The sequence below is a fragment of the Leptonychotes weddellii genome, chromosome 5, assembly GCF_054177405.1.
Source record: "Leptonychotes weddellii isolate Sample4059 chromosome 5, ASM5417740v2, whole genome shotgun sequence".
Lineage (NCBI taxonomy): Eukaryota > Metazoa > Chordata > Mammalia > Carnivora > Phocidae > Leptonychotes > Leptonychotes weddellii.
The window spans coordinates 152,790,209-152,814,582 of NC_138373.1; the positions used below are offsets into that span (position 1 = coordinate 152,790,209).

Genomic DNA, 24,374 nt, shown 5'->3' on the forward strand with positions numbered 1-24,374 from the left:
AGGGCATTATTATGCTTGACCTCCAAATTTGGATGACAATTTACTGATGAGATTCATAACCTTTGGATTGCTCTGATATTTTGACATATTCGCTGGGTTCTGGGCCACATCCTGGAAGGCCACCATAACTTCTGGATCCTGCAAAGAAAGGTGGTGGGTTTTTTTTAGTATTTAAAAAAGAGTTCTGTGGTTTAACAAGTTTATGAGTCGAAATCCTAGGTGTTTATTTAGACTGATGATTTTGTCACAGCCAAGTTAAATGGGGTCTGGACAAGTCCCTGAAGTATAAATATTACTAACGTGCACTTCAAAGTCAAATGCCAATTATGTCACTCTAACTAGATAATGAAAAACATACACAATTTTGATAAAAAGGTCAACTGAATCACAAAATTCTACTCCTGAAACTAATATTACACTATATGTTAACTAACTAGAATTTAAATAAAAACTTGGAACATAAAAAAAGAAAAGGACAACTGGATATAATCAAACTATTACAGGGTATTTCCTATAAACCAATTTTTAATAACTTAAGCTACTCATTCTGAAAAAAAAAATGGTCTAACTGCATCATTAGCTATTTGGTAATTCAGATAAGTAAAACATAGCTAACAGAGTAACCTTTGTCTCTACAAAGAATTAATGAAAGAAATGCCTTAGTGATACAAAGCCCAACTTTGTTCTTCCAAGTCTTACCTGCATGGCTGCGAGAACCTCTGGATCACTAAGAATTTCATTGAGCCCAGGCATTCCTGCCATTCCAGGCATCCCCCCTGCCATTCCAGGCATTCCTCCAGGAAAATTACCAGGCATTCCCCCAGGAAAGCCACCTGCAAGAATAAATGAAATAACTGCTTAGACACCAACCATATTCTCAAGTAGTCTGATAGTACACTATTTCCTTCTGATGAAAATCACACACACACACTCACACGTGCATATGCAAAGAACAAGGGGGCTATTAAACACAAAGCAATCTAAACATTCTAACAGGATGTAACAGGACATAATTTTATCTTCAAATTTTTTCTTAAAAAATAAGGCTGTAAATCAACTTTGCTACATTCTGCATTTATTTTTTCCTAATAATAAAACTGTTAAAAAAAGAAAACTAACCTTACCCTTAAAGAGAAAGCTAACAATCCCTTGGAATTACAAAATTAAAAAGTCTAATAAATCATCTTGGTCATATTTTCTCATTCTCTAACATTATTTGTTTCAATTTAAAGTTCTAATTTAGAAACACTTAAAATACATCATCATCAATTCACAGTCTCTTAGAAAAGTACAATGCTCAGACCTCACTAAATGTTAGCTATTATAAAAAAGTATATTGCTCAAAGTGTGAGGAAAATAATATACTGTATTTCTACTAACATACAATTTTTAAAGGAGAATGAAAATTTCTAGAGGCTTACATTCTAAAGGCTTTTCGATATTTCCAGGGACTAATAGTACTAAATATAATAGACATATTTGAGCCCCCAAATCAGAATATTCTCCAATTATTTACAATCCTAATAGTTTTAAATTTTCTTTAAAAATACCTGGGAAAGAGCCATACTGAGCTCCTGATTGTCGTCTGGCTTCTTCCTCCTTTAATACAAAGAAATAAATCATATAGTGGTGGTGCTGGTGGGGAGTCTACTGTCCACCCGTACCCTACCCATGCAAAACCATGAAAAAAACTGTAAAATCAGCTAGTCAGAGGACTTAAGAGAATGACGAGTTTCAAATGGCAATACTGAACTAAAAGACACACACCCCAAATCCCCTTTCGAAATTTTCCAGCTAGGTTGTCAATGAGCATTACTTTTGGTAATGATGTCAAGTAGTGTTTTACTTCTACTTGGGGCAGGAAAAAAAACAACACATGGAAAGCAATATACAGTACTGATGTCTGTCTATGCTTATGCAAAGTATAAATTTTATTTTATTTTATTTATTTAGGAGAGAGAGAAACAGCATGAGAGGGGAGAGGGTCAGAGAGCGAAGCAGGCTCCCCGTGCCGAGCTGGGAGCCCAACGTGGGACTCAATCCCAGGATCATGACCTGAGGCAAAAGCAGTTGCCCAACCGAGCCACCCAGGCGCCCCGCAAAGTGTAAATTCTTAACGATGTTAAAACTCCAAAATGAAAGCACATGGTTAGATTACGAAGACTGCCAATAACTTCTGTTTCCCAAGTTCATCTTTTCCATACTTTCTCTACATAACTTAACAAATACAACCGGGGTTTACCAATTTGTTATTCAGCAAACAAAGTAAAAGAAAATAAATTTCCCTCATAACCAGTTATAAAATCATCAAGGATATATAAATGTAAAAATCACTTTTGAATACAGTAACTATAATCCTAAAAACCAAGCATGATGCTTTAAAAGCATTTAATATTAACTTTATTAAATCTTACTAAATTCATTCAATATAATTATAGTTTTATTAATTTTGTTAAGTATTAATATTTAATATTAAATGACAAAGTTACGAAGTAATGCTATACAATTATAATATAGCTTTATGTCCTTTTACTTCAACAATATTGGAAATAACTAAATGAAAACTGATAGCATCAAAATGCAAAAAGCTAATATAGGAAAAAATGAGAAATCTTAAGAACAGCAACAATATTGTAGATGAATTATGAATAACTTTCTTCTAAATTTTATGACTTTGTGACTAAAAATAAAAAATAGCTAGTCTATTTTAAATAGCTATGAATCCACTATTCGAACAAGAGGAATCATAAAACAACAAATCAGGGCAAGCATCCACAAGGAAACAAGTAATACTGACAAGTTCTAATTACCTGACCAAAAAAACCTCCCAATTTTAGGAGGACACAAACAAGAATATAAACAGGTGATATATAAGCTCGCTTAGGAATTTAAGAAAAAAAAATCCCTACAAATTGGAGATAATGAAGGGAAAGAAACTCTTTTAAGCAGTATCATTACCCTACAGAACGAGGCCAGCATTAAGTAAGAGCCAGGAATTAGAATGATATCCTCAAACTCTAATCTACTTTATTTCCCTTTAATGGTTTAGCTACAGAAACTTTACCCTCTGGGCTCTCTCATGTTCTTCCCGAGCCTTCTTAACCCTTTCTATTCTTTCTTTGATCTCTCGCTCTTCACGTTTTCGCTCATACTTTCTCCGATGTTCAGCAATTTTCTGGGCCTAGGGGAAAAAAAGCCACAGAAAAAATGTTTTCTTTAAAAGCTGAATCACCAGTTTTGTTAAAGAATCATTTTTTTGTGTGGAGAGGTGTTAAATTCAACAAACAGTTCTGAATAATGACAGATTTACCTCATAGAAAAAGACCTTACATAACTCACACTTTAACAAGTCCACTGTGAAATAAAGGAAAGAGGCTGAGAAGTGAAGTTAGAAGTGTTACAAATTTCAAAAAAGTAACTAGTACAAGGATGACAAGTTTTCAAATTGCACAACCCTTGCCTGATACTGGCCAAGGGAAGGTAGAGATTGGGAACGCACACACCAGTTATTTGCCACAGCCTAACCACACTGAAGTTTTCTCATCCATAAAATGAGGGGGGCGGGGAAGAGAAATACTTAAGTCTTACAGAATGCTATAAACATTAAGAGAAAATATATGTTTCAGGCACTAGCACATAGCCTGGGCCAAATACTTGGAATCTATTATTCAGAAAATAGAGTAAATGTAAGAGAGTGATACTCAATTGTTACTTCAGCTTGTTTATCATTATTTTTTAAGAATCTCATGTTCTAGACTCTCTCACCATAACCTTGGAGTTAGCCCTGTTATGAGAGAAAAAAATCAAAGTCTCTGACTATAGATAAGTTAAATTCAATAAAATTTCCTTATAACCTTTGGGAATAAATTCTTGGTAACGTAACATCCCACAAAGCTGAGGAATTTACCATGTAAATAATGCATTAAAATTATTTTAACAATTACCTTAAAAATTATTCTGGCTTTTGGAGTCAGTATTATCATTTTTAAAAGGATGAAACTTGCTAACTTCCACAAGGCCCTCATGCTTTATACAGTGGCTGCATATACCTACGATAAACAAGGACAGACCAGGCACAACCTCGGGTCACATTTTATAGATTTTCTATTTCTTTCCTTGCTGTGAACTTGATACCCCCTTTTCCATTTCTAACTTTCTGGTTATAACTCTACTGTAGGCTTACGAACAACAAAGTAACAGAGCTTGCTGTAATGCAGCATGAGAAATAAAGGCATGACAAACTATTGACATTTCCTGACTTGAACACCAACATCAGTAATTACAGATGGGAATATCCAAACGTTTCTTTCTTTGTATCTGTTTTCCAGGTAAATTACTGCCAGGGGCTAAATACTAGAGCCAAAGAGCATCACAGTGATGACATTCCCTCTCCCTACTTGAACATACCCTCGGTTGAACTTCTTTCAGCATTGCGCTAGCATCTTCATCGTAATCCAGTTTACAAGCAAGGGCAAGATCATGTGCTGCTTCTTCCCAATGGCCCAGAAGTCTGAAACAGATTAAATTCATTTTAGGGGCCTTTTATACATACCCACTAATGTGGTGGTGTCTTTCTTATTAAAAAAAGGGAGTGTTACAGAAGAGGTTTAAAGTTAAATATCTGAACTATAAATTTTCATGAACCAATTCAATTAGTATGTTCTACTCTATAAAAACATGGGAGTTTAATTTCCTCCTTGGCAACTATAAAGGTGTTTTCTAAAACCTGTTTAAAAACTTTAAAAAATTACTTTTTTAATTCAAAATATAAAATTTTTAAAAATTATGTAGAACTACAATTTTCAAGCTCATTCAACAATTTCAACTCCTTAAAAACAGGATTAACATAATGTACACTTAGCATGCTATAATGTGGAAGAGAAAACAATACATGTGTGCACATTTTATTGAAAGAAGAGAAACGATAAATCAGAAACTAAAGGTTGGTGGAAGAAGATAAGAATGGAGTAGAGGGGATAGCAATGGAAATTAGACTTCTCTGGGTATACTGTCAACTCAGTTTTGACTCTTTAAACATGCAAACGTTCTACATACATAAAGAAGAAAATTAAACCAGAAAAGACAGAAATAAAGCAATCCCTAAACTTGAATACAAACAGGAAAAAAAGGAAGGACAAAAAACGCGGTTTACCACACTGAGCACACAGCATATAGAAAAAAAGGTAACCTATACATATACATACATATATAGACTTACCTATTTATTTATTGAGAGAGAGTGCACGTGGGAGAGCAGGGGGAAGGGCAGAGGGTGAGAGAGAGAGAGAGAATCCCAAGCAGACTCCACGGGGCTCAATCCCACGACTGTGAAATCATGACCAAGCCAAAATCAAGACTTGGGAACGCTTGGAACGCCTGCGTGGCTCAGTCAGTTGAGCGTCTGCCTTCAGCTCGGGTCATGATCCCAGGGTCCTGGGACTGAGCCCCACATCGAGCTCCCTGCTCAGTGGGGAGTCTGCTTCTCCCTCTGCCTGCCGCTTCTCCTAGCCTGTTCTCTCTCTCTGACAAATAAAGAAAAATCTTAAAAAAAAAGAAAAAGAAAAAGAAATAAAGACTTGGGACGTTTAACTGACTGAGCCACCCAGGCACCCCAAAAGGTCACATAACTTTTAAAACAGTATTTTGACTGTGTATCTTAAGTGGGATATATTCTAAGGATAAAAGCCGCAACAAACATAAAAACATTCAACTTTACTTAGAATATTATTGTGATAGGCTTGTAAAACAATTTTATGTTATCACAGAATAACACAAGTAAATATATTATGGATAGGGTGCCTGGGTGGCTCAGTTGGTTAAGCATCTGCCTTCGGCTCGGGTCGTGATTGCAGGGTCCTGGGATCGAGCCCCGCATCGGGCTCCCTGCTCAGCGGGAAGCCTGCTTCTACCTCTCCCACTCCCCCTGCTTGTTTCCCTCTCTCGCTGTCTCTCTCTCTGTCAAATAAATTGTAACTAAAATCTTTAAAAAAAAAAAAAAAAAAAATGCATAGATTTTGAGTCTAGGAGAATAGTGTTAAAAATGCAAAACAAAAGGAAAATGTTAATATTGAATTTTTTGAAAATATCAGTATAAGCTCAAGATTCCGTAACTTTTCCCCTTAAAATAATTATTTAAAAAATGTTTTTTTCTGAGGCACCTGGGTGGCTCAGTCAGTTAAGCGTCTGCCTTTGGCTCAGGTCATGATCCTGGGGTCCTAAGATGGAGCCCTACGTCAGGCTCCCCACTCAGTGGGGAGTCTGCTTCTCCCTCTCCCTCTGCCCTACAGCCCCTGCTTGCTCACTTTCTCTCTCAATAAAATCTTTAAAAAAAATAAAAAATGTCTTTTCTAACTCTGTTCATTGAAATGACAGAAGTAATGATATTCCACAGGCAACGAACACATTTAATGGTCAAACTTTAGTTTCTATAAATATAATGCTCACAAAAATGAACCCTGGTTTCTTTGAGAAATGGTTAATTCTGAGTCTGGGACAATCAAAACACAAGATGAGCTCATGCTATCTTTTACCAGAAGGCTAATTAATTAATTAAAAAAACAACAACAGAAGAAATGCTCAAAGACTACTGGGGTCACACATCAATGCTCATGAGCTTTATGACCCCCAGAGCATTACTATATCTTATGTTAATCTTTCACCTCTATCTTTGACTTGTGACTTCATAATCACTAGAGCTCCTTTTTTTTGAGTAACCTAATACAGTTATCCCAAGCATATCCATCTTCATTTCCACCCGTACTTGGAGTACACCTTTCCAATCCATGTAACACGTGAGTGTCATTGGACAGCTCATCCTCAAGTTACCAACACCCACTTGTAACATTAAGTTTCACTTCCAGGAATGATGACTAACCTAAGATTTATTCACCTCTTTATTGTCTCCTTTTTCTGATTTTTCAGGTGACTTAGCAGCAACTCAAGTAGTTTGAAAATAAAGAATTCCTTCTTCTGTACTATACTAATTTAATGGTAGGTTACACAAAAATAAATCTAAAACTAAGAGAAAATTTGTAAGGTTATGCTCTTTTTAGAAATAATTTTGATCCTTACCTTAAATTTGGCTATATGTAGTCAAAAGCTGTTACATAGTGGTTTTCTTTGAAGGAATAAAAAGAATTTTTATTTTCTTATTTGTATTTTCTTACTTGTTCCTTATACTCTCTCAATTCTTCATATTAAGCACGTATTACTTTGAAATTAAATCCTTAAGCAATTTCATTTTTTTCAAAGCATATTAAAACATCAGATTTAAAATTCAGAAGTTCTGAAAATAATGAAATTCTACTGTTTACCTGTGTGCTTTCCCTCGCCACTTATAAGGCTGAGCTGAATCAGGATTTATTTCAATAGCTCTGTCACAGTCTCGAATGGCAGCATTTGGCTTCTGTAATTTGATGAAGACACTAAAAAAATAAGTGTGATATTAAAAAGTATTCATTTCAAACAATAACACCTTTGGGATCACCACAGAAGCAATTCTATTTAAATAAATGAGCAGAAATTCTTCACTAGGGGATTCTTTTTTGTTTACAGTTCTCACCTGGCTCTCTTGGCATACAGGATGGCCAAGCGAGGATTCAGTTTGATGGCATCTGTGAACAAGTCAATGGCTTTCTGTAGTTCACCTGAAGTAAAACAAGTTGAAAAATAAAGAATAAAAAATAAAAAATATTAACAAAAATTGTTGATCCTTTATCCTATTAATCTTCCACATTCTTCTTTTAGTCCAATAAAAAAAAGACTAATTTCTAAATTAATATACAAAAACGGCTCTTCAGGGACGCCTGGTTGGCTCAGTCGGTTAAGCATCTGACTCTTGATTTCGGCTCAGGTCATGATCTCAGGGTTGTGAGATCGAGCCCTCCGCCAGGCTCCACACTTAGCTCGGAGTCTATCTGAGATTCTCTCTCTCCCTCTCCCTCAGCCCCTCCCCCCACTCACTCCCTAAATAAATAAATCTTAAAAAAAACAAAAAACAAAAACTGCTCTTTAAAGCAAGTCTTACCACACCTATACGATAAATCACTCAAGATAGAGACAATTTTTGGATACATAATTCCCTAACAGTAGAATACCACATTCTTAGAACTCAAGATTTTTTTAGTTAAGAAAAAACAAAAGGATAAAGTAAAGGATAATCAATTTTAGTCCATTAATTCTCTTTTATCCATTAAGTTAAAAGGATAAAATTAAACTTATAAAGGAAAAAATACTCATACTAAATTTACAGGGTTGATTAAAAAAATTACTATTTGAATTCACAGGAATGGTATAAGATTCAAGAAAAACTAGAATTCGTAAGAAGCCCATAACCCCCATTTTAAATTCATTCACTGTATTCTATTCTCACAGTTGCTTCTTTGTGTATTAGTGCCTTCAGTGAAGTCACTGAACAAATTAAGCATACTATACAATTACAATAGTTCTTTGCAAAGGGGCGCCTGGGTGGCTCAGTCGTTAAGCGTCTGCCTTCAGCTCAGGTCATGATCCCAGGGTCCTGGGATCGAGCCCCACATCAGGCTCCCTGCTCAGTGGGGAGCCTGCTTCTCCCTCCCCCACTCCCGTTTGTGTTCCCTTCTCTCGCTGTGTCTCTGTCAAAATAAATAAATAAAATCTTAAAAAAAAAAAAATAGTTCTTTGCATGAAATCTAACTCCTGGACACAGGAAACACGGTGGGGGAGGGGGAAGGACAACAAGACAAGCAGAATTTTAAAGTAAATGTCACAGTTCACTTTGGAAAATACATTTACCCAGCTATAAATCTGTAAAGGACCTTAATAGAACTCATAAAACAATGCAGAAGAATGTTGAGTCTTATTAAGTACTACTACAGATGTTACAAATTATTGCACTTGGATGTCTAATAAGCAGTTCACACCTACCATGTTCAAAACTGAACTCTTAATTCCAATCCCATCTCTAAAATCTATTTCTCATCCTTATATTACCAAATAAATGGCTCTTCCATTCAATCTAGTTTAGAGGTCAGTAAACTTTTCTGGAAAGGGCCACATAAGAATTATTTTAGGCTTTGCAGACCATACCAATCGTAACCATTCAACTCTACTACTGTAGTGGGGAAGCCACAGACAACACATGAACAAATGGGTGTAACTACGTTCCATTACATTTTTACAAAAACAGGAAGCTGTAATTTGGCTAACTCCTGATCTACCTCAATGCCCAAATCTTGGAATCATTCTCAACTCCCCAATCTAAAACCTAAATCCTTTTCTCTCTACTTTCAAAATATACCTAGAATCTAACCACTCCTGGGGCGCCTGGGTGGCTCAGTTGGTTAAGCATCCGACTCTTGATTCGGGTCAGGTCATGATCTCAGGGTTGTAAGGTCGAGCCCCATGGTTGAGCTCCACGCTCAGCGGGGAATCTGCTTGAGATTCTTTCTCCCCCTTCCCTCGTGCGCCCCCCCAAATAAATCAATCTATATTAAAAAAAAAAAAGAATCTAGCCACTCCTCACCGCAGTCCTGACGTTTCCACACCAAGGACAGTTTGTTAGCACTGCATGAACTACTCACTTGATACAGTTCACAGCTTCAACACTGCACCACTACATTCCTTTTGATGGTATCTTTGAAAAACTGTTTCTACTGGTTGTTATGATAAAAAAAAAAAAAAAATCAAGAACTGCAGAAAAACAGATTGTGGAACAGGAAACGAGGGCGGCAGTGTCCAATATGACGCCAAGATCTGAGAAGTTGTTTAGTGCCCAACATATATACACGTCTTATTAGAAAATAAATATGGTTATTTAAGAATAAGATTAAATATATTCTTTCAATTGTGTGTATTATTTTCCAATCACTAACTTGTTACAACACACTTATTAAATTGTTTGGACCTAACTACATTATCAATGAAACCCTTATGCCTTTCTTTTGGCTTAAAAGTTCTGTTAAAAAAAAAATCAAGACAGTAAAAGCACTATAAACAGAAAAGTCTGGGAACCTTTGCCCTAATCCAGGCCATGATTGTTAGCCACCTGGACTCAATTTCTTGCATTCCCTCTGTAGGATCATGAAAATGCACCCTAGATCTCCTGGGGTAGAACCTAACTGACTGGGAAACCCACGTTCTGTGCTCAAGGCTACACTTCATAAGCTGCTCCCAGTTAATGACTAAGTACAGCAAGGATACCAAGACTGGTCCATTATCGTGAGACATGTTAAATCCTCTAGCGGGCAACTCGGCTTGTTGTGACTTTTTAGAAACACACCAATAGTTGAAGACTTCTCCTATACAGGGGGTAAAGACCTACATGACTGTCTAAATGACTTCCAGACTCCTCTGGCTCTCCCTGCTCCCCTATTTTTCCTTTCAGGCATTTTCTTAAGTATATCTCTAGCACATCAACTCATGTTTTGGCTGCTTCTGTAATGAACATACCCTTATTTGCCCTTAGAATGTGATCTACAGAAAATAGCAAAAATAATCCTTTTCAAAAGTAAATGCATCTCATGATGAAGCTTTCCTATACAAAAACAGAACAAAAAACACCTCACAACACCACCACCTCAGTGGCTTCCCATCATCCTTAAGGTCAAAATTTTCAGTCCTTAATATGGTCTACAAGTGATCTTGTACATCTACTACAGATCTTTAGTGATCTATCCTTCTCACCACCTTCCCACCACGTATCTCCTACTCTGAAGAGTTTCTCTGACCTCAATTCTACCACTCTTACCCCTTCACTCACCACACTCCAGCTACAAGGCCTTTCTGCTATTCCCTGAATATGTATTCATCTCATATGCTCCCCCAGTTAGCCTCTGTACTTGTTCTTCCCTCTGTCTCAAAGGCTCTTCCCGCACATGGCTTGCACATTTCACTTCATCATATGCTTTTCTGACCACCCTTTGCAAAATAGAGCTTCCATCACTGACTATTCTTTTACTCAGCTCTGTTTTTCTTCATGCACTTATTACCACCTAATATTAAATTATGAATTTGGTTTTGTTCCCCAGTAATATATGAGGTCCATGAGGTAAAGAACTTGGTCTGTTTTGTTTTTCTCACTGTATATCCAGCATCTAAACACTGCCTAGAGTTCTAAATAAATATACTAAACTGAAAAAAGCATAATAATGTTACTAATAACGTGACAGCTAAAAATACTTACTAAGATCTTACTTAAATTACGACTATTGACATTTTAGTAATACCAGGACCTTAATAATAACGATGGCAGATACTATTCTAGGCACATTACACATACTTATTCATTTATCCCTCATGACTCAATATACTAGGTAGGTACATTACCCTTATCTTACAAAGGAGGAAACAGGGGTGCCTGGGTGGCTCAGTCAGTTAAGCATCCAACTCTTGGTTTTGGCTCAGCTCATGATCTCAGGGTCATGAGATCAAGCTCCTCACTCAGCATGGAGTCCGCTTGAGATTCTCTCTCTCTCTCTCTCTCCCTCTCTGCCCCTCCCCCTGCTCACACACTCTCTCTCAAATAAGTAATAATAAAAATCTTTTAAAAAAATCATTAAAAAAAAGGAGGAGGAAACAGAAGCAGAGACAAAGAATAACTTCTCTAAGTTTATCTAGCTGGTAACTGCCAGAGCTGGGATTCAAACCCAGGCACTCTGGCTTCCAAAGTTCAGTATTTAATTATATTTCTGCCCCTCCAACCCCAGGTAGGGCCTGAATGTACAATCCCTGGCTTAGAATACTAATGTTTTATCCCTCTAGGATATACTATAAAATTGCACTTATTCTAAAATTAGAACTAGGTTAGGGGCGCCTGGGTGGCACAGTCAATTAAGTGTCAACTCTTGATTTCGGTTCAGCTCATGATCTCAGGGTCCTAGGATCAAGGCCAGAGTCAGGCTCCATGCTCAGCGTGGAGTTCACTTGAGCTTCTCTCTCCCTGTGCCCCTCCTACTCGTGCTGTTTCTCTCAAATAAGTTAATCAGTGATGTCTCTCTCTCAAATAAGTTAACCAACCTTTAATAAAATAAAATTAGAACGGGGTTAAATTTATACATGAACACAGCTTAGAAAGAAATGTGGAAAAAACAAGAACGTGACTTTTTAGATGGCGGCAACAGCTTCACTTTCCTTAAAAATTGCTAGGCAATAAATAAAACAAATTTAAAAAATATAAGAATATGCCAAAATAAGTGACAAAAACAATTAGTTGATATTATGGCACAGTGAGATCCTGCACAAGTCAAAACCCTTCTGATCCCTCAAATTATTCATTAACCTGTGAAATGGGAGTAGTATGAGATTTTAATAAAATAATGCACATATAATAAAACTGTCAGGTAGGTAGTAGCCACAAAATAAATGCTGGATAAACAGAAATCTTAGGTGGTAGTAAAATTAAAAGATAAGTGTGGGAAAGGAATGGCCAGGAAGAGAAGTAGCTGGGATCAATTGATGGGTATGAATTAAAAGCTGAAATAGGTGAAGAAGAGCTTTAGAAAGAAGCAGCAGAGCACAAAAGTATAGGAAAATTCTAGAACAGTGAGGTCTGGCTGTAATGGAAGGTTAATATTCAAAAGAAGAGAACAAGGCTGGGAAGGCAATACATGGGATCAGACTCTAGCAGGTCTAACGCTACGATGAACATCTTCAAAAAGTATGCAAAAAGCTAGTCAGAGTTACAAGCAAGGGAATGTGTGAAAATAAAAAGCAGTTCTAAGAAAGAATAATCTAGAGGCAGTGAATAGAAAGCAATAAAAGAAATAGACATTTCAGATAGGCAAACTATTAAGGCCAATGCAATGGCATAAACATGTGATAATGACCTAAACTAAGAAGGTGGTAAGATTACAAAAAAAGAAAGCAAGTATTATTTGCCAACTTGGAACAGCAATCAATACTGAACTTTCTAAAACTTTAGTCATCTTCTAAGTCTACGGATGAAGTCCAAATGCCTATCAGCATTAGACAGCAGCAGCTCTCCCACAATGGCATTGTGTGACACACTACCACAAAGCTATGAAGGGGTCTGCATACTACCCAAGCTAAGAAATGATTTGTTCTCACAAATTTTAACTGATTAAATATTATGCTTACTATATTACCAGCATTCTCCCACTTTGAAAGGATCTTTTGAAGAGGGTCTAACACATGAAGATTAGAACAAGAACATTATGCCAACGGACATCATTTGTCAAGGGTGTTGCTATATACAAGGTTAAGAGCCACTGTTCTAATACTACTACTTTTTTTGAAAAACATTCACATCTTAAAGCCTCTCCTCAGTGGACAAACACCAGGATTAGTCAGGAAAGGAGTCTTTCAGTCACATCAGGATGTGTCCGTGCCCTGAGGCAAGGTAAGTAATACCTGAGTGATTTCAGCCTCTTTTTCAAGGGGGGAATGGGTGGGTAGAGAACAAGACGATTTCTTCTCCAGCTTAAGATACTTAATAAATATAAGTTCCCTTCCACTTTCCCACTATTTAACAGTTGCTGCAGGGAAAAAGAGAATATTCAGACTACCACAGAAATATAGCAAAGAGGGAAAAAAAAAATCACTCACCATCATTTAGGGCATCAATGGCAGCCACTTTTTTATCATTTGCCTGATCCATCATTTCCTCGGTTATCTAGGGGGAAATTGTAGGTCAACTTAGAAGTAACAGAGAAAGCAAAGAGAAGGAAGCAGCTTGGGCTTTCTTAGGGATGGGGTAGACACAACCCCCATTTTCATTCATTCTTCTCTAGTCTCCAGGGAGCAAGAGGATAACTATGGTAAGTGATTAGTAAGAAATTACACAGGATGAGCTTTAATCTTTCATATAAACAATATAAACAATAAATTTCACTCCCTACCCTTTACTTTAGACATGACCATTACTTCCCTCCATCCCAACCAATCTTAGCAGGATGTTCCTGCTCCTGTACCACCAACTCCTTTCTAGTTTTTCACAAATACTAAAACTCAATCTCCTCGTAAAGATGTAACTAAAGCTAGTTCCTGTTAGACTTAAATTTTAAGTGAAATGTCTCATTCTTTTGTTCCAACAAACATACTACTGAGTACCTATACTGTACAGAACACTGTACAAGATGCTGACAGTACAAAGATTAGTAACAAAAACTTACAGCAAACATCCCACCTAAACAGAAAGTTAAGATAGTTTCTTTAACAAAAGGCAAAAAGATCTACTCTATCACCAACCACTGTGTAAAATATTACTGGTGCTGGCTAATTCATTAAGAAAATGACTTGACAGGTTTAAGAATTGAAAGGAAATACCAAGCTGTCTTCAAGTTTACCTAGAAAACTCAAGACATCACAGGCTATTAGAGCTACCAAAACAATTCAATAGTCCTCAGAAACACAGAAACAACATAAAAATCCAGAGTTCCTCCACATCAGCAAAAATCAGTTACAAAATAGGACAGAACAAGATACCATTCTAAGAACATGTAAGACTTTCGGGGGGGGCGGGGGCGTGCCTGAGTGGCTCAGTCGTTAAGCATCTGCCTTCGGCTGGGGTCATGATCCCAGGGTTCTGGGATTGAGCCCCTCGTCAGGCTCCCTGCTCGGTGGGAAGCCTGCTTCTCCCTCTCCCACTCCCCCTGCTTGTGTTCCCTCTCTCGCTGTCTCTGTCAAATAAATAAATAAAATCTTAAAAAAAAAAAAAAAAGACTTTCAAAGGGGGAACAAAAGTAAAATTCTACGAAAGAACACAAGATGTATACTATGTTCATGGATAGTTTTTTTGAATACTTCAACCTAACCCCAAGTTACTCAATAAATTTGAAGTAATTCCAACAAAAATTTTAAAATCTTTTGAAAACAACAAAGACACACTTTACCGATAGTAAGATATCGTAACAAAGCCAAATTGGGAGGAAAAAAAAAAAGACAACTTCAGTTTGTGGCAATATGTTACACATGATGCCCTGAGTAAGTGTAAAAGCCATCTTTGACCTAAGAATGTAGAAAAATCCTCAAAGAACAAGATTAAAAGAAGACTTGAAATCCAGTATGGGAGCCGAATGCTCCATCTGCTTTCACCCTTTCAGCAGGTGTCAAACCTGGTGACCTCGCAATTGTTTTCAAATGTAGTGCAGGACACATGAAAGAAAGTCTAGAAGGGAATGCATGTTGTCTAATCGACACCCTCCAATAAATCTGGAATCCCCAATGCCTATACCTGCAAGCATAATAGCAAACCAAAAATAAACCTGTCCCAAAGAAAGGTATAGCCAAGTAGCAAAAAGAAGAAAAAAAAAATTCTCCTGTAAACTCATAATGATAAGCCAGGCTTTCCAGTGGAATTCCCATTACTTGTATAGTTACACAAACAACAAAAAAAACCAAGCTGAGATTTAAAGTGGTCCTTGACTTGGTAGCTCCAACTCAAGAGTCTCGATGTAAGCAAACACTTTCCTCTTTGGAGGAATACACCTTCTACTCAGGCCTCAAAAACTTTTCCAGGTGAAATATCAAAGAACTCATGGTCAAAATTCCAACACACACACATACACATGCACGCAGTCAAAATACACACAGACACACATAGACATACCATCCACAAGTAAACAAGGTACCTCCCTCAATGAGCAAGAGTCAGGAAAAATAAAAGAATAAAACCAGGAAGAGTTAGACAAAGTTTATAATATGTTTAAGAGAATAAAGGCAAGTTCTGAAAAAGAGACTTATAAATAACCAAGTATACTTTAAAATGAATCAAAGCCAAGACATAAAGATGAAAAACATAAGCATTCAAATTCAAACATTAACAGCCAAATGACTGAAAGCATACATAATTCGGCAGTGACAAAGAAAAAGAATTTAAGGGGCGCCTGGGTGGCTCAGTTAAGCGTCTGCCTTCGGCTCAGGTCATGATCCCAGGATCCTAGGATGGAACCCCGCATCGGGCTCTCTGCTCTGTGGGGAGCCTGCTTCTCCCTCTCCCACTCCCCCTGCTTGTGTTCCCTCTCTCACTGTCTGTCAATTAAATAAATAAAATCTTTAAAAAAAATAAAAAGAAAGAAACAGAATTTAATAGTGAAAAAAATCTAATACATATCTAACCAGGACTCCAGAATGACAGTAGAGAGAATGGGGAAGAGGAAATATTTGAAAGATACTAGATGAAAATGTTCCAGAGGTAAAGAAAGTTAACCCTAGAATTTAAAATGCCCAATATATCCCAAGTAGCACAAATACAGTGTTATAAGCCTAGACAAGTCAAAGTGATACAGCATCATCAATACATAATTTTTAAAAATTCCTTTCACAAACAGTGAGAAAAAGTACCTATATTTGTTCTTAAAGATGCACATGACCTTTATGGAGAAAATGCTAATAAATTATCTAAAAACATCAGAAAAGACCTAAAAATTAAGACAGATATGTATATTCATGGGTAGTTAATCACAACAGTGAGCTGTATCCTCTCCCTAACTTGGTTTTAAATTTAATGCACTTCTAACTGAGGGCGGAGAGAATTGATACTATTCTAAAATTTATATGGAAAAACAAAGGCCAACAAAGCAACCAAAATACTCCTAAATTGTTGGGAGTCCCCCTACCAGATAACAAGACTTAATATAAAGCCAAGTAAGACAATGTGTTATAAGCACATGGAAAAAAATTAGACAAGGAGAACACAACACCAGAACTGACCCACACATGTATGGAAACAGTGTATTTTGGCATTGGTGAGGAAAGGAATTCTTTAATAGTGCTGCCAGGTAGATTAAAGATGAAAAGGTTAACACATAAAATTTTCAGAATGAAAAAATGATTTATTACAGCACTTATAACCTTGAAATAACAAAGCGTAATATATAAAAGAATAATCTATTTAACTGTATTAAAAGACTGTTTATTAAGACAACATAAAGTGAAGACAAGCCACAAACCTAGCAGAAAATATATGAAGTACATATAAATGACAAATTGTTAGTCTCTAGAACATAAAATGAACTATAAATCAGTGAGAAAAAAGACGACCCAGAAGAAAAATGGGAAAAGTCACAATAGGACTTCACAAATACCTGTGAAGGACCAATAAACATCAGAATATCCTCAACTTATTAGAAATTGGAAAAACGCAAATTAAAAGCCAGAAGGGCGTACCATTTCACACAATAAGCCTGGCAAAGATGAAATCTGATAGTATCAAGTGTTGGTGAGGACATGGACCAAGCTTCTAAACCACTACTACACTGTTTCAGTGTTTCTCAAGCCTTTGTTCACTATCAACCCCCAAAGAGCCATTTGAGACATTTTTTAATACTCCCCCATTCCATTTTAATACCACACAAATACATTGCATATGTTATGAACCTCTGGAAGACCACTAACCACTGTAATATCTAAGTTTTTTTGCAAGCCCTCTCCCAAGAACCAATTCTTACTACCTTAAGGGTAAAACTGTACCCAATGTGACAAAACCATTTTGGAAAACAATGGGATCATTAATAAGCAATTTCATTTCTAAATATAAATGTTAGGTGAACTCTGTAGTCTAAAGAGTAGTCAAAACAGATGCAAATTGAAAAAGCAGGTAAACAGAAAGTAACAATTAGAGTATGATTGAAAATAACGGGTATTGGGGCGCCTGGGTGGCTCAGTCGTTAAGCGTCTGCCTTCGGCTCAGGTCATGATCCCAGGGTCCTGGGATGGAGCCCCGTATCGGGCTCCCTGCTCCGCAGGAAGCCTGCTTCTCCCTCTCCCATTCCCCCTGCTTGTGTTCCCTTTCTCACTGTGTCTCTCTCTCTGTCAAAGAAATAAAATCTTTAAAAAAAAAAAAAAAGAAAAAAGAAAATAACGGGTATTTTCACAAATATTTTAAGCAGTAAAATAAATTGCTTTCCTAAATACCTTAAGTCAGAGAAAGATTTAGTATGGTCTTTTCCTGGCAGAATTATGTCATAAAATCATTGCAATAGGTGGGACCTTCACATTCCTTACAACAAGCAGAAAATAAGCCACTGAACTTACCTCTACATTTTCATCTCCCATTTCTTGAGGGGCATCAGTATCTGGTTCAATCACACCTTCATTGTCAATTTCTGCCAAAATTAAGAAAATGACCATAAGACCTGTGCTGTCCCATACAGCACCCACTAGTTGCATAAGACTCTTAAAAACTAATGAACTATGGCCACTCCAACTGATAACCTAAGTATTTTACTTTATGTTAATTTATTTAAACTGATGCACTGTAAAATATTTCCCCATTAAATACTACTTTATTCTTTTGTAAAGATTATATTTCAACGGTTGCATCATCTAGTATATTTATCACTGTTTTGTAGTGGGAATGTTGGCAAGTGCAGTTTCTAGTACACAGAGACACCACTGATTTAGTCAGTGTCAGCAAAATGATTCAAATATTTTATTCTACACATCAATGTAATGTTTTCAAAAATATTTTATGCAGATAGCACAAGTTAGAGTGATGATGTAAATCGTAATAAAAAAAATTTTTTTTTTAACAGATAAATTTTAGGATAAAGCACAATGCTGAGGCAGACTCTAAATCAAAAGCTAGCACTATAACCATAACAGCAAAGAAAGAAACTAGAAAGAGATAGAGTCATAAATTTCATGACAGACAACTGTAATTTGCTACAGTAAAGGAAAACATAATAACTGTTCAATATAAAAAACTTTTCAAAATAATAGATAATATTGAGACATTTTTAGCAAACAGTGAATTTAATGTTTAACGCTGACAGTCAAAAAAGAATGAAACTGAGGGGCAGCTGGCTGGCTCAGTCAGAAGAGCATGTGACTCTTGATCTCAGGGTTGTGAGTTCAAGACCCACATTGGGTATGGAGATTAAATAAATAAACTTAAAAAAAAAACAAACAAAAGAATGAAACTGAAATTAGCTACCTGAAATTCAAATTGTCGTCGAACAAAAAAATTTTCATCAACTTTTACTAGGAACTGAATTTGTACCTTTGTCTAACTATAAAACAGCTTAATTCATATACAAAAAAGAAAATGCTTTTGGATGAAGAGATGGTAAGTCATTATCATAGTTATGGAAATTGTTGGAAAATCGTAAGACTGAAAAAGGTATTTTACAAAAAATGAAAGATCATCAATTAAGCCCGCAAACAAGAAGTCCTTTCTAACAGTATCAAAGATCAATTGATTCAAAATTCGAAAAATTACATTTCTTTAGCTTTTAGACAGAGTCTATGAATTAAGAGACTGCCCATTTAATAACTGGGATATATATTTATAGTCTCAAAGGGCTTTCAAATTTAGGAAAAGATTTTTGTCAGTTTGCAGCCTAAAAAAACTCCCAAACAAAAAAAAACAAAACTCATGGCATATCATTTCTTCTAAAATGAACAAGTTTCATCAATGTGGGTGCAAGTAGTAACAGAATAATTTTCTGGTACTTGATTCAGTTACTGGAAAACTTTTACATATATTTACAACAACTTGGGTATGTTACCCAACTACAAATTTCATTAAGTCTGCATATACAGCAAATATTTCCACAAAAATATAACATCTAACATCTGTATTGAAATGTGCTGTAAGTATAATATACACTCTGGATTTTGAAGACTTAGTATGAAAAAAAGGAAAAGATCTCACTAATAATTTTTCCATATTGATTACACGTTGAAATGTTAGTATTTTAGATAGTTTAGATATGTTAAGTTAATTTCATCTGTTTAATTTTTAAATTTCTTAAACGTGGCTACCAGAAAATTTTAAGTTTCATATGTAGCTCAGCTACATTACATTTCTATTAGCCTTGATTTAGTCAATTTAGTAAAAATCGGCACAGGATCTCATCATGAGATTATCAAATACAAACTAACTACACAATCTCCTCACCTAGATCACTTTCCTCACTTGATGGTTCGTCTGTCTTTATGTTTTCCTCCGCCTTCTTACTATCTGTTTTTTCTTCCTAGCAAAGGGAAGGCAAACAATGCTTTCAGTATTTAGTAACACGCCCAATATACATACTAATTTATAAAAACATATATAAACTGTTCACATACATTGTATTTCAGTTGTTAATATACCCTCCTTTCTTACACTGTTTTGGTAAACTTGTTTTAGTTTTGTTTTCATTTCTCTTTTTAAAGTAAGAATAGGTAAAATCCCTCCTCCAAACCTTTTAAACAAGTTTTAGAATTTAAAAAATGCCAGATTGTAGGAACCTAATACAAATGCATAATCCATACTTATGTTGCACCCTCAACAGGCACTGTGGTCCACAACTCTCCATAATCAACAAATACTATTTCTGCATAATAAAGTCTGAGCATTCTTAGTGGGATACAAACTATAAATAGCCTCACATCTGTTCAGATTATGCTTTACTGCCAAACAAATACACTAAAAAATCTTTACATTTTCAAGGGTTTTAAGTTTGGAATTTCAAATATGAAACAATGGAACTATAATACATAAATGATGAGAATTCAAAGAATTGCAAGGTACACATGATGAAAACCAAATTTCCTTCCCATCCTATAAGTAACCAGTGTGGTTTCTGGTATATCCCATTAGATATTCTCAACGCATAGATACGACAATTCTGCACTTTGACCTTTCCATTTCACAATGCTGTGTTTCATAAAGAAAATATCACAACCAGCACACCCCCATCTATTCATTTAACTGTATTAGTATATATTATATAACCAGTGAATTAGGTCGCTACTTTTTGTAATTCTTAAAAATTAGGTTCAAAACCCTACCTCATTACAAAATATATGTTGAGACCCTACCATGTGCAAGGTGTCAGATGCTTTAGCATGTAATTCCAAATCAGAATGTTTTCTTACAAAAATATTTTAGCAGAGACATAGATTAAATATAATTTTGTCTTCATACATGTTTACCATATAGCAAAATATCCTGTCTAGGTATCCTATCAAAGTATCCTATCAGGACCTAGTAACTCTGACGAATGACTCCTCTAAAATAACTACTTTTGGGGCTTTTGTTTAACTTGTCTCACTTCACTTGTTCAAAGATAGAACTTCTGATTTCATATCCAGATAGATAAACCTTGTTTAAGGTTCTAAAAAATAAAACAGTAAATTTTCTTATCAATTTAAGACCGCTAACCAGAAAACTTAGGGAGAAGTGCATGGTTGGCTCAGGTCATGATTGCAGGGTTGGGAGATTCAGCCCCATGTAGGGCTCTATGCTCAGCTCGGAGTCTGCTTAAGATTCTCTCTCTCTCTGTTCCCCCACCCCTCGTGTTCTCTCTCTAAAAAAAGAAAGGAAGGAAAGAAGTAAACTTGGGGAAAAATATTTTAGGCATGAAAACACAAAATAGGAGAAATAAGAATTCTGAAGGAAGCATTTTTTTTGAAGGAAGGAAGGGAGGGAAGAAGGGAGGAAGGGAAGAAGGAAAGGAAGAAAAGAAAAAAGAGGAAAGAAAAAAAGAATGGGAAGGGTTTTTGGAGGAGGATCGGAAATTAAAATAAAAATGAAATTAAAATGAGTGCTGGCAGAGCTAGGAAGCTTGGCTTGGCATTAACCCCCACCTCTGTCCATTGTTAGGGCTGGTTTCCTGCCCACTTTATTTTTTTTTTTTAAGATTTTATTTATTTCGTTGACAGAGACAGACACAGTGAGAAAGGGAACACAAGCAGGGGGAGTGGGAGAGGGAGAAGCAGGCTTCCCGCCGAGCAGGGAACCCACTGCGGGGCTCGATCCCAGGACCCTGGGATCATGACCTGAGGCGAAGGCAGATGCTTAGTGACTGAGCCACCCAGGCGCCCCTCCTGCCCACTTTAAAAGAGTGTAGTGGGCTCTTTTCTGCTTTCTTTCTCACGAACCACCCAAAGTTTTTTTTGTTCCCTCCACCCTGCTCTTCTCTTGAAGGAAGCATTCTTAAGGGTACACCCACCCCCATCTCTAAACTTCAGCTACTGGTAAGCTCCTCCTAATCTTTTGGCATCTTTTTTTTTTGGCAAATATGCTGACTCATACTCTGAAATAACCCTCAGGTGATATGGTAGAGAAACTTTGATTTGGACTATTTTTCATTTACTTCGCAAATTTTAATCGAGTACCTACCATGCATAAAACACTGTGCTAGGTGCTAAAGATGCAATGATGATGAAGACTACGTAATGCACACAGTCACAGAGCTTACCACCCACAGGTCATGCATGTAACACACACAAGTTTTTGTTCTCAAACACAGTGAACATTCAACCCCAAATTCTCAGTGTTAAATGAGATTCCAGATACTCTATGTCCAAACAGAAATTTTACAAAGATCTTATTTCCAAGTGATCCTGGGGAAATCAGGAATGGCAATTTGAGAACAGCACTTTAAAAACCTTACAGTACTTTATCACTAAACATACACGTGAAATTCATAACTTACCTTGATATTGTCTTCTGATTTAGTTTTATGAGTGGCAGGTGGTATTTTACCCCCCATGCTTGAGAAAGATGAGAAAAAAGATTTTGTTTAGAAAATTAAAATTCATTGAGCAAAGCAACATTTACTTACACTGGAAAAAAAAGATATTTAGATGGTTACTTTCTCAAACCTTTAAGAGTACACTCAATTAATTTGAATGCTTCAGTATTAGGTTTTTTCAGCTTAAAATTATTTTTTTTTTTTACTGGTTAATGAAAATCTAACCTTTTCCTTGCCTCAATAAGCCTAATAAACATTAATTATGTAGCTTCTCTGTGCCCATTCCCAAAGGAAGAGGCAAAAAAACATGCCATAAGAAAATCATTTGTACAAGTTAGAATTCAGTAGGTATACTGAATCCAAAACCTCAACTTTAGTAAGCGCTCACTTAAATTAAAATAATCAGTTTATGAAATAATTATGAAGTCATAGTATAATAATTCAAAATGTTTGTTTCCTCTGACTAGGACCTACAAAGACTCTTTCAGTTTATATTTCATATGCCCCTCACAATATATATTTTCTCCTTATCCCTTCTACAATCCACCCATTAATACTTCCCCTTGGCCTTGTAAGTCCTTTCCCAAACATTCCATGACAATACCATGAATTAAAAACAAATAACTTAAAAACAAGGAGTAAAAAAGACTATGAAGAATTAGTGCTATATGCTCCATTTGGGCCAGACCCTGAAGTATATGGGCCCCATGCAGCAGCAGTCCAGCGACTAAAATGTTCAATGGATTAAGGGCACTCCTCCACGATACTGAAAACTGGAAGTCACAAGGACTTAACTAAAATTTGCCTTAAAAAAAAGTAAAAGAAAAAAAAGGCATTAACTTTTATGTAAAAAAGAGAGAGATATTCACTTAGAAAACAAAGGAATCTACTTCAAAACACCCTTAGGTATTGATTCTTTGTAACCAGAGTTATATCCACGTTTACATTCCTTTCAGGTAGACGGAATTTCTGGACACAAAGTATGTGTATGTTGGATTTAAATGGATACTGGTTTCCAAATGGGAAATGGATTTGGTTCTTCAAAGTTCTTTTACCAATTTACGCTTGTATTAGTGGTGCATAAGAATTCCAATAATTGGGGCGCCTGAGTGGCTCAGTCGTTAAGCGTCTGCCTTCCGCTCAGGTCATGATCCCAGGGTCCTGGGATCGAGCCCCGCATCGGGCTTCCTGCTCGGCGGGAGGCCTGCTTCTCCCTCTCCCACTCCCCCTGCTTGTGTTCCCTCTCTCGCTGTCAAATAAATAAATAAAATCTTAAAAAAAAAAAAAAAAAAATTCCAATAATTTTTTTAAAAATCCAGTTGGTCCACACCTCGGCCAACATTTAGCTATTGTCCATCTTTTAAATATTTAGCCATTTTGATAGATGTATAGTAGTATCTCAGGGTACTTTAGTCCCTTCTCATTTATTTATTGGCCCTCTGAATAGCCTTTTGTGTAAAGTTCAACTCTCATCCAGCTTTCTGTTAGATTATCTGTAATACTTATCTGTAGGTATTCTTTGTATACTCTGCATACAAGCCTTCTGTCAGTTTTATGTGTTGCAAAGATCTTCTCCCACCCCGTGGCTTGCCTTTTCACTTACAAAATGAAGCCAACATGAAGCAAAACTATAAATCTAAAACAGCAAATGCAATAACAGACAAAGTTTGGAATTTCTTGTTAAGCATCAATCAAGAAAAATGTGCACACTTTCCCCATTCAGTTTAATGTGACAGTTACAGAAAAATCTTTACTTACTCAGTACTTTTAATAAAGAAAAATGGTTCCCACATGAAAAAGAATTTTTTTAATTCTTAGTTTGTAATTCAGCAAAGTAAAATGATTTAATAAGAAACAGGCATATAAACAAAATTCTTTAAAATTCTAATCTACAGAAGAACTACTTTTCAAAAGAGTAATCAAACATTAGGGGTGCCTGGGTGGCTCAGTCGTTAAATGTCTGTCTTTGGCTCA

At 36.2% G+C, this 24,374-nt stretch overlaps 1 protein-coding gene across 4 annotated transcripts in view; it reads right to left on the bottom strand.

Annotated features, from left to right (window-relative positions):
* Nucleotides 1-24,374, bottom strand: part of ST13 (ST13 Hsp70 interacting protein) — a 54,254-nt gene continuing 29,880 nt past the window's right edge. For 3 of the 4 annotated variants that reach the window (XM_081819114.1, XM_031024391.2, XM_081819115.1), the window contains exons 2-12: nt 22,362-22,419; nt 19,838-19,913; nt 17,971-18,041; nt 13,543-13,609; nt 7,562-7,646; nt 7,314-7,424; nt 4,408-4,510; nt 3,065-3,181; nt 1,551-1,599; nt 700-833; nt 1-138 (exon numbers count right to left, since the gene is read on the bottom strand). In XM_081819114.1, coding sequence (XP_081675240.1) covers nt 10-138; nt 700-833; nt 1,551-1,599; nt 3,065-3,181; nt 4,408-4,510; nt 7,314-7,424; nt 7,562-7,646; nt 13,543-13,609; nt 17,971-18,041; nt 19,838-19,913; nt 22,362-22,418 — 999 coding nt within the window. In that variant the 5' untranslated portion in view covers nt 22,419 and the 3' untranslated portion in view covers nt 1-9. The remainder of the gene's footprint in view (nt 139-699; nt 834-1,550; nt 1,600-3,064; nt 3,182-4,407; nt 4,511-7,313; nt 7,425-7,561; nt 7,647-13,542; nt 13,610-17,970; nt 18,042-19,837; nt 19,914-22,361; nt 22,420-24,374) is intronic. The other variant, XM_081819117.1, reaches the window with a different exon arrangement.